Source organism: Panthera uncia (genome assembly GCF_023721935.1).
Source record: "Panthera uncia isolate 11264 chromosome A1 unlocalized genomic scaffold, Puncia_PCG_1.0 HiC_scaffold_16, whole genome shotgun sequence".
NCBI classification, from domain to species: domain Eukaryota; kingdom Metazoa; phylum Chordata; class Mammalia; order Carnivora; family Felidae; genus Panthera; species Panthera uncia.
This window is the reverse complement of record NW_026057576.1, coordinates 19,120,197-19,130,919: the sequence shown is the minus strand read 5'-3', so window position 1 is coordinate 19,130,919 and position 10,723 is coordinate 19,120,197. Positions and strand designations below refer to the sequence as shown.

Below are 10,723 nucleotides of genomic sequence, written 5' to 3'. Positions count from 1 at the left end.
TGGATATAACAGACATTTAGTGTGTGTAGGCTGAATAAAGATCAAATCTTACATAGCTGAAATGCTGTTCAAAACTGATCGAGAATCAGGTATATGCTTCTAATTAATTTTTTTTTTTTTTGAGCCCACACAGATATCAAATATGGGGTTTGCCTCTAATTATACATACTTCTTCCTGGCTTTCGGATCTCTTTCATTATTTGTGCTTTTAGTTCAGTGTTGACCTCTTCATGGCTTCTGCAATGCATCAATTTCTTTCCTTTGTTGAGTGAAGATGCTGGTATATTCTCTTCAGGACATTGTTCTTTATCTCTTGGCTCCTCGTGATTTTCTAAATATCCACCAACAGTGAGGTCATTAGTTCCTAAATGGTCATGACCAAGCGCCTCTGTATGATTGGTTGGTCGTTCCAGTAAACTGGCTGGAGAAGAAGTTGAAAATTCAGTATCCATAGCATTTGGTGTAATATCTGATGAAAGTTGGTCTGCAACATGATTTTCAACCACATCATCTATTGTCGAATCATTAGTGGCTTCCGAAACTAAAAACAAAGATAAGAAGAAAAAGTTGACATGAGCCAACTTCAAAGCACCCAGTAAGAAAAAAGCAACAAATAATATTACAGCAAATCACAACTAATCTCCTTGATGGATGCAAATTAACAAATAATATGATACGGTTCTTAAGATTTGCCAAAGAGATGGTGGGTTTCAATGTGAAACATTTACAGTATTTACAAAATCTGTAACATTTTTGCCCTTAGGAAAAAAAATAAAAGCCAATTTCACACAACTTTTAGTTCTCTGCTTTATTCTATGGCAATTTTATTGAAGAAGCAGATTTCGAATGCTTTAGGGGAACATATATGACCAAGATTATCAGGGTTACCCTTTCCTTAGAGAGTCCTAACTCATTCCAACTTACCTCTGCCTTATACAGTCTACTATCATTTAGAGGCAAAAGTAAACACAGGGAGTCCAAAGTGTTCAATATTCTGCTGGGAACCCACTGTCAGACAGGTCACTTGACAGTACACTCTTTTCTTATAACCACTCATCCAGTCTTTAGTTGAGCAACGCAGAACAGTGCCCACAGCCTGGTGCCCGCTGCAGTTCATCAGATTACTGGACTTAAAAAAGCTTGCAAACACTTGCCCCCCACAGAAAGCAGCTGAACTGTAAGTTCCCTGACTGCTCACCAACCCTCCAGGACACCCGCTGAAGTCATCTGTACTTCCCTCATTTATCGTCCAAAGGTAAACTCATGCCCACCAAAAGCCCTCAAACTTCTGACTCCCTCCTAAATCCCCATCCGTGATTTGCAAATTTTCCTAAATATTCTCTGTAACGACTCCCACTTTAACTGAAACGCAGCTCTCTGACAAAGAAACTGCTCTTCTTTTCAGACTTGGAGTTAGAGACTGCTTTCTCTCAAACACTCTCCATGGACTTAAAATAAGGAGGTACAGTCACCGATTCCTTCACCTTCCAGGGCCACTTCAAGTTACTTTCTCCCTGCACTCGTTTAACACTCTTGCTCTGATAAATGGGAGGGAGGAAGTAGAGGCCACTACACTCATCCTGTCTCTCCTATCACTGTCTTTACTGATCTCTAAGGCACACCTCTCTGGTCATACCTGGCTCACAGTCTTCCTCCCACCCTGATGTCCCTTGGGCATTATCCTAGATCATTACTACTCAAAATGTGGTCTAACACAAGCAGTGTTAGCACCATCAGAAAGCTGGCTAGACATGTTCACCTTGAGCCCTGCCCTAAACAATGAATTCAGAATCTGCAGTTTAACTAGATCCCCTGGTGATGCAATGACACATTAAAGTTTAAGAATTACTGTTGCGTGGGACTTCAGTGTCTAAGCAGATCACCTGCCAAGAACATGGCCTCAATTCTTTAATGTCTCACCTTGTCTGGCTGTCAAATCAAACACAAATTCACGGGCAGAGGAGCATAACCCTTATCTTTGCAGGACTCCTGCTGTCGGCTCTGTAACTCAGCCAGACTCTTACTTCAGCATCTCCTCCACTTTCTCCCTCCCAGTGAGCGGATCCTACCTTCTAGATTCCCCTTTCTTGTCTACCCAACTTATACCCCATATGCATTACTTTTTACCAATGTCCTAAATTCCCTCATTCTGTCGTCCTCCCTGCCAGGCAAAACCCCAAATCTGCCGACTCTATCTGCTTGCTCTAGATGTGCATTTGGAATGATGAGCACTAGTGGAGAAACAGGACCCAGCAATCTTATTACAACATTTCCTCCCTCTCCCACAAAAGATCATTCTAACCTTCGCCGCTCTCTTAACATCTCGGACTTTCCCAACCCCTGCCTCCCACTCAGGAGCATACATCACCTCTCACTTCACAGAGGAAAGGAAAGCAGAGCTGTGAAACAGGAACTTCCTCTACCTGCCACTGTTCAACTTGTGCCCATACCCTTTCTGCTTCACTGGAAGTAGCATTCTTTCTTCTGGGCTCTGGACCACTCCTGTCTGCCTTCCCAGTGATTTTGTGGGAGCAAAACTGCTCTTGCTAAGGGAGCCAAAGGCCAATAGAACTTTTCTAATCCCTTTGACCGACCTGTTTCAGGAGCATTTGAAACCACCAACCACTCGATTCTCTTTCCCTTTAGCTCTCACGACACCAAATTCTTCTCATCTCCTATTTCTTGGATTCTTCTTTCTCAATCTTTCCTGAAACTCATTTCTCTCCTTAACTTTAGCACTTTCAAAGTTCTGTTCTAGGCTTTTTCTTCTCACTGTTTTCTTTGGTGTGATTTAATTCACTTCAATTGGGGCTAAGACTGCCTCCTGCACCTCCCTCTTTATCCCAGTCTCTTCTTTAGTTCTAAACTAAAATATCCATCTTCTACCTTAGGATCTCCATGTGGCTAACTTAATAGGCACCTCTAAAATCACTCATCATCTGCTCTTCTACTCCACCCCGTTACCCTCACCTACCAAGCATCTCTCAACTCTCTTGCCCTGACTCCAACATCCAGCCAGTCGTCATCAAGTCTTTACTGATGTGTCCAAGTATTTCTCAAATACATGTTCTTCTCACAACTCCACTAGCAGGTCATTAGCTCTTCCTTGGGTTCCTTAACTGCTTTCTGTGCATCTAATAATTATTTAATGGCATCAAATATCTTATCAGTGTTCACAATCTCTAATTACTTTATATATTTTCTGTCTGTGGAGGGAAGTTTGATTTTGTTTGATTCAGGGTTCAAATCAGGCCTGCACACTGTCATTGGTTTATAGGTCGTTTAACTACCTTTTAATCTATAAAATCCTTCTGTACTTCTCTTTTTTTCTATGCATTTTTTCTGGAGATACACATATCCCATATTCTTTGTCTTACAGTGTCCCACCATCTGGATTATGCTAATTGTCTCCCTATTTTGTCATTTAATATGTTTTCCTATCCTTGTATTTCCTATAAATTGGTAGTTAGATCTAGAGGCTTGATCAGGTTAAGGTTCGATTTCTTTCTTTTTTGTTTTTTGGCAAGAGTATTTCAGAAGTGATATTGTATAAACCCTTCAGGAGTTATATAATATTTGGTTCTCTCCAGTTATAAGCCACAAATGATCACTACCTATAATTAATGATTCCATTAATTTACTAAGAGTTCCCCTACATCCATTCTTGTTCTTCCCTAACAGTACTCTGCCCAGGACAGTCAGCCTGGTCTTTATAAAATGCTAACCAGATGAGGTCACTAGCTTCTCAAACCTTTCAAAGATCCTCATTGTCCTTAAAGTCTGGAATCTTTACAATGGCCTCCAAGGCGCTCCATGATCTGGCCTCAACCTATCTTTCACCTCTCATCTTACCTCACCCCCAACACCTTTGCTATACTAGAGTTCTTTCAGCCCCTTAACTGCTTCTCTTTACTGTATACGTTTGCACAGACTCTTCTTATACTACTACTATACACACGGTATGCAGCAGACTGCTTAGCAAGACTACTGAATGCACAGCTTTAGTGAAACAACTCCCATTCATCCTTCCAATGTTGGCTTAAACGTAACTTCCTCAATAAAGTGCCTTGACCGCACAGACTAAAATCCTCTTGCCACATGCTTCCAAAACATACTTGACTTCCCTTCTGAACATTCACCGCACTTCTAATGAAATGTTCAATGACTGTCTTTCCTCATTCTAAATGGGGACAGAGATCACTATTGTCTCGTTCACTGCGATACCTCAATGCCTAGCACTGTTTACCGTAGCATATGTATTTAATAATTAGTTGCTGAAGTTACCTGTAATTGAAAACCACCTTTCTATGGGTATTGAGAACATCCCTATAACTGTTATTTTGAAATACTTAAGGCTTATAAATGATATTTAGATCATGACAGCTATAATAAAGCATAATAAATACATGAAATGTCCAAATGTTCACTAAAAGGACTACAAAATGATTACACGCTAATTTAGAATAAACAATTATCTTCTCTAGACACTCTTAGACTTTATCAATTTTTTCTATACTTTATTACAAAAATCTCTTCCCCACACAAAAAACAAATAGCAGCAAATAATGTTTATTTTTAAAAAACTCTTACTTTTATGAAGAGGAAGGGGTTTAATAAGATCTGGCTGTGCTTGAGTCATAGGTACAGGTGGTCCTTTTCCTCCAATATGATTGTTCACAACTGGATTCTGTTGTCTGCCTCTCAGCAGTGGAGACATACAGCGACGTCTTTTAGGGATCCCTTGCATATTTGGTTCTCCAGGTCGTTTATGTTTATTTTGAGGTCCAGCCACAAATTCATCTGCTTCATCTATCATCATACCCTATAACAAAAGAGAATATAATTTCCCTAGATTTACATATAGTTTTTAAATGGCACAACTAATTCCAGTTCCCATTAAAGCAACTAGATTATAACTATGTTAACATTTATTAGTCTACCAACAAAACAGCTTCAGCTTACTTTAGTGAAATTAGAACTGTTAAATCCACAAATAAATTATACAATGGAACGTTTCAAGCTTACCTTTTTATCTAGCTTAAATGGGTTGCCAAATGTATGCAACCTTCGAGGCTGATCAGGATCAAGTTCTCTTAGTGGAGAAGGTACTTGCTTGAGGTATTCCTGGTAATTCCCCATTTGTGCTATAGGAACACTGTGCACTTGATCTTTTCAAACAGAACAGAGCAATAACAAAAGTTAACCTCACTGAAATGATACTCTGTTTAATTATCAAATAATACCTTCTTATATTTGAATGCTATCTGGGGTTATCCTAGGCAGTCTTCCCTTCCCATATATGCAAAATTGGTTTGTCGTCATAAATATTGTGGCATAAATGAAGTCTTTGAGATTTTTAAAATAAAATTTAAAAGAACTGATTTTACCTTCTAAATAAAACAAAAATATTGCAGTTAATTTGAGTGTATAGAATAAGCAAATATGTGTTAACATTACCATGAAAAGGAATGTCTCTTCTATTATATTCCAAATAAGCAGAATTTAATTATAGCAGAATTTATAGAAAAGACATATCACATATAGATAACCCTTTTTATATAAAGCTATGGTGGGAGGGGTCCCCAGATGGCTTAGTTGGTTAAGCGTCTGACTCTTGATTTCGGCGCAGGTCATGATCTCACAGTCGTGAGATGGAGCCCCGTGTCAGACTCCGCGCTGAATGTGGAGCTTGCTTGGGATTCTCTCCCCACCCACTCCCCTCCCCAAAGTACGCTCGCGCTCTCTCGGTCTCAAAATAAACAAATAAACATTTAAACAAATACGTAAATAAAGGTATAGCTGGAATGCTTACGTCAGAGATGGCAAAGAGTTAAATTCTCATCTGACTTGATCTGTGGTCAGTGCCATGGGTATAACTGAAGGAACAGGACATGTATTCACCATCCAAGTTAAACCACCAGATGCTAGTATTGTGTATCACAAGAAAATGATTGTGCATGTGTGGACCTGTGTGTGTGAATGCATGAACAAAGCCAAAAAAGATACTAAGCTGCTAACAAAGGGTGTCACCTCTGGGGAATAAAATTTGGGGGAAACAGTGATGGTAGAAAGAAATTCTGAGAATGAGTGACGACTCACTTTTTACATCATTTGTTTGAATTTACAAAGAAAATTAGATACTACAATGCTTTAAAAGCTACACTACTATACTATGTTTTTTCAGTATAAAGAAATTCACAAAAGAAACACCATTATTGAAACTATGATCCAACCTTCATCCTGTCCTTTAAGAAATCTGCGGGTGCTCTTCAAAAGATTAGATCTCATTCTTGTTAAGTGATCCAAAAGATTCCGCCTTGGTATGTCATACGCGTTCCTAAATGTCTGTGGCTTCAAATCCTATTGAAAAACATTCAAAGGCAAATTTATTTTCAAATATAGAATTAAGAGAGACTAAAATCTCTAGCCTGCAGTAAAGGTTTGGAAATAAGATATACAAGTCTAATTAGCTTTAAAAATAGAATAAAGAATTATGATGCAATCTTAATATACTGTTTTGGGAACCAGAGGATAAAAATTGGTAGTGAACTTACCAAATAACTCAAATTCACATCTCTTCAAGATTTTATTATATATTCTGCCTAAGGAAAGTAAGTATCTTATAAAACAAATTTCTAAATTTTAAAGACTTTGAAAATTTAAAGAAAAAGAGCTTTGATTTACATACCATAAAATCACCCATTTTAGGTATACAGTTTGATGAGTGTCAGTAAATTTACAGTTGTGAAACCATCACCACAATCTGGTTTAACAATACTTCCATCATCCCACAAAAGTTCTTTGTGCCCATTGTAGTCCATCCCTTTTCCTATCCCCAGGGAACCACCGATCTGCTTTCTGTCTCCCTACATTCCATTTTATAAACGGAATTTTGCTATATCAAATCTTTTGTATCTAGCTTTTTTTCACTAAGGATGATATTTTGAGATTCATTCACATTGTTCATGTATCACTAGTCTGTTCTTTTTTACTCCAGACTAGTATTCCATTCTATGGATAGAGCATATCTTTATCCACTTTCCATTTGATGAACAGTTTTCTTTACAGTTTTTGGCTATTATGAATAATGCTACTATGAACATTTGCATATAAAGCCTTTATATGGACCTACGTCTTCATTGCTCTCATGTAGATACCTACAAGAAGAACTGCTAATTATATAACAAGTATAGCCAGTGTAGTGGATGGGAAGTGGGATCTCATTGTAGTTTTATTTTACATTTCCCTAATGACCATTAAGGTACAGCATCTTTTTACGTGCATGTTCAATCTGTATATCTTATTTGGTGGAGTAACTGCTCAGATATTTTGCCAATTTTTAATTAGATATTTGTCTTTTTATATTGAGTTGTAGGAGTTCTTCATGTATTTTGATACATATTCTTTATTCTGTACATACTTTTCTCCCAGGCTGTAGTTTGCCTGTTCATTTTACCAAGTTTCTTTTATAGACAAAAGTTTAAATTGTTTTTTGATTTTTTTATTATTATTATTTTTTGTAAATAAAGTTTTATTGGAACCCAGTCACACCCATTCATTTACATATGGTCTATGGCTGATTTTTTTTAATATGAAATTTATTGTCAAACTGGTTTCCATACAACACCCAGTGCTCATCCCAACAGGTGCCATCCTCAATGCCCATCACCCACTTTCCCCTCCCTTCCACCCCCCATCAACCCTCAGTTTATTCTCAGTTTTTAAGAGTCTCTTATGGTTTGCCTTCCTCCCTAATTTTTTTTTCCCTTCTCCTCCCCCATGGTATCCTGTTAAGTTTCTCAGGATCCACATAAGAGTGAAAACATATGGTATCTGTCTTTCTCTATATGACTTATTTCACTTAGCATCACACTCTCCAGTTCCATCCACGTTGCTACATAGGGCCGTATTTCATTCTTTCTCACTGCCAAGTAGTATTCCACTGTATATATCAACCACAGTTTCTTTATCCATTCATCAGTTGATGGACATTTAGGGTCTTTCTATAATTTGCTTATTGTTGCAAGTGCTGCTATAAACATTGGGGTACAAGTGCCCCTATGCATCAGCACTCCTGTATCCCTTGGGTAAATTCCTAGCAGTGCTACTGCTGGGTCATAGGGTAGGTCTATTTTTAATTTTTTGAGGAAACTCCACACTGTTTTCCAGAGTAGCTGCACCAGTTTGCATTCCTACCAACAGTGCAAGAAGGTTCCCATTTCTCCACATTCTCTCCAGCATCTAGTCTCCTGATTTGTTCATTTCAGCCACTCTGACTGGTGTGAGGTGATATCTCAAGTGTAAAAGTTTAAATTTTAATGAAGTTCAATTTATCAAGTTTTTTATGTATGTACCTTTTGTGTTATATTTTAGAAATCATCAATGACCCCTGAACCCAATGTCATGAAGACTTTCTCCTGTTTTCTTCCAGAAGTTTATAGTTTTAGTTTTTACATTTAAGACCATGAGCACTGGTAATGTAAGGGTCAAGTTTATTATTTTGAATATGGGTATCCAATTGATCCAGCACTATTTCTTTTTTTTTGTTCATTTTGTTTTTACTTTATTTTATTCAGACTCATGTTAGTTAACATATAGTGCAGTATTGGTTTGACGAGAATTCAGTGATTCATCACTTACATGTAACACCAAGTGCTCATCTCAACAAGTGCGCTCCTTAACGCCCATCACTCATTTAGTGTGTCCACCCACCCACCTCCCCTCCAGCAACCCTCAGTTTATTCTCTGTATTTAAGAGTCTCTTGTGGTTTGCCCTCTTGTTTTTATCTTATTTGCCTTCCCTTCCCCTCTGTTCATCTGTTTTGCTTCTTAAATTCCACATGAGCCCAGCACTATGTCTGAAGAGATTGTCTTCTTACCCACTGAATTATTCTGGCACCTCTGTTAGAAATGAACGGACTAGGGGCGCCTGGGTGGCTCAGTCGGTTAAGCGGCCGACTTCGGCTCAGGTCATGATCTCACGGTCCGTGAGTTCGAGCCCCGCGTCGGGCTCTGTGCTGACAGCTCAGAGCCTGGAGCCTGTTTCGGATTCTGTGTCTCCCTCTCTCTGGCCCTCCCCCATTCATGCTCTCTCTCTCTCTGTCTCAAAAAAAAAAAAATAAAAACGTTAAAAAAAAAAAAAAAAAGAAATGAACGGACTATATGTGTGAGGGCCTACTTCTAGACTCTCTTCTGTCCTACTGCTCTATATGTTTATCCTTATGTCAACAACAGAACATGTTGATGATCATTACAACTTTACAGTAAGCTTCAAAACAGATAGTGTAAGTCTTCTAACTTTATTATTTTTTTCCAAAATTTTTTACCTATTCTAGGATCTTTAACTTTCCATATACATTTTAGATTGGCATGTCTGTTTCTACAAAAAAAGGCTACTGAGATGAAGAATTTTTTTTTAAAGTAGGCCCCACGCCCAGCATGGAGCCCAGTGTGGGGCTTCAACTCATGACCTTGAGATCAAGACCTGAGCGGAGATCAAGAGTTGGGCACTTCACTGACTACTGAGCCACCCAGGCATCCCTGGGATGAGGATGTTTATAATAATGAATATCCATAAAGTATTTTAAAATCATGCTATGCACCCAAGGTCATCAGTTTAGGTACCAAACTACAGTGAACCCTCCCACTAGCTATGTAACTTTAGACAATCTTTAAGCCTCTGTATTCTTTCCTTCTTTTTTTAAAGTAATCTTTACATCCAACATGGGGCTCAAACTCATGACCAAGACAAGAGTCAAATGCTCTACCGTCTGAGCCAGCTAGATGCCCCATCTGTTTTCTCATCTATAAAATAAATGGGGACACCTGGGTGGCTCAGTCAGTTGAGCATCCAGCTCTTAATTTCAACTCAGGTCACGATCCTAAGGTGGTGGGATTGAGCCCTGCATCCAACTCTGTGCTGAGTATGAAGCCTACTTAAGATGTGTCTCTCTGTCTCTCTGTCTCTCTCTCTCTGCCTCTCTCCCCTGTTCTCCCTAAAATTAAAAAAAAAAAAAAAATTAAAGAATTTAACAAATAAGTGAATGGGTTGGCTTACTGATCTATTCATCAATTTGGCATGTATAATTTTTTAATTCTAAAATTCACTCATTCAATGATAGTATTAATGATCATTAGTCTACAGAGGTATAGAAGTATTCCTAAAGTTTGGACAAACTAAATATCAGCTAATAGAAAATGTGATTTATTCAACAATACAACAGAATATATCCAGAGCAGTATTAAATTCATAGAACTATTACCTTATTGAGCAAAGCAACCTGGAACCCAGTGTATTCTTTCATATTAAGGTCTAGCAGTCTGTGAGGAACATCCTCCGAAATTCCCTGGAGCAACTGTTGAAAATCTTTCCTATAAGCCATTGATAAACCATGTGATCGGCTTCGGACTTTAATTCCAGTTTCCTGTACTACTTTTTTGCCTACAGATCCGATGACTCGATCAGATTCTATTTTGGCCTAAAGTAAAAATAAATAAGAGTTGGTCTCGACATAATCTAAATTAATAAATTAAACACTAATAGCTTTGGTCTTCTATAAATTAAATACATATTTATATTTTAAAAGTATGTAAGAAGTTAAAACCTCAAGTAGCACAGTTTATGTCAAGTTCTTGGTAAACTAAATATAGCTTAAATAATAATGTCTTACAGTTTTAAATCACTATAATAACCTTCCGGAGCAGGGCAAACAAAAACAATTTC

General features: G+C 38.0%; 1 protein-coding gene across 2 annotated transcripts in view; it reads right to left on the bottom strand.

Moving 5' to 3' along the window:
• The window catches only part of INTS6 (integrator complex subunit 6), an 89,608-nt gene that overhangs the window by 3,428 nt on the left and 75,457 nt on the right, over positions 1–10,723 (bottom strand). For both annotated transcript variants that reach the window (XM_049647438.1, XM_049647437.1), the window contains 5 exons: positions 10,263–10,478; positions 6,234–6,360; positions 5,026–5,168; positions 4,591–4,822; positions 170–541 (listed from right to left, as the gene is read on the bottom strand). In XM_049647438.1, coding sequence (XP_049503395.1) covers positions 170–541; positions 4,591–4,822; positions 5,026–5,168; positions 6,234–6,360; positions 10,263–10,478 — 1,090 coding nt within the window. The remainder of the gene's footprint in view (positions 1–169; positions 542–4,590; positions 4,823–5,025; positions 5,169–6,233; positions 6,361–10,262; positions 10,479–10,723) is intronic.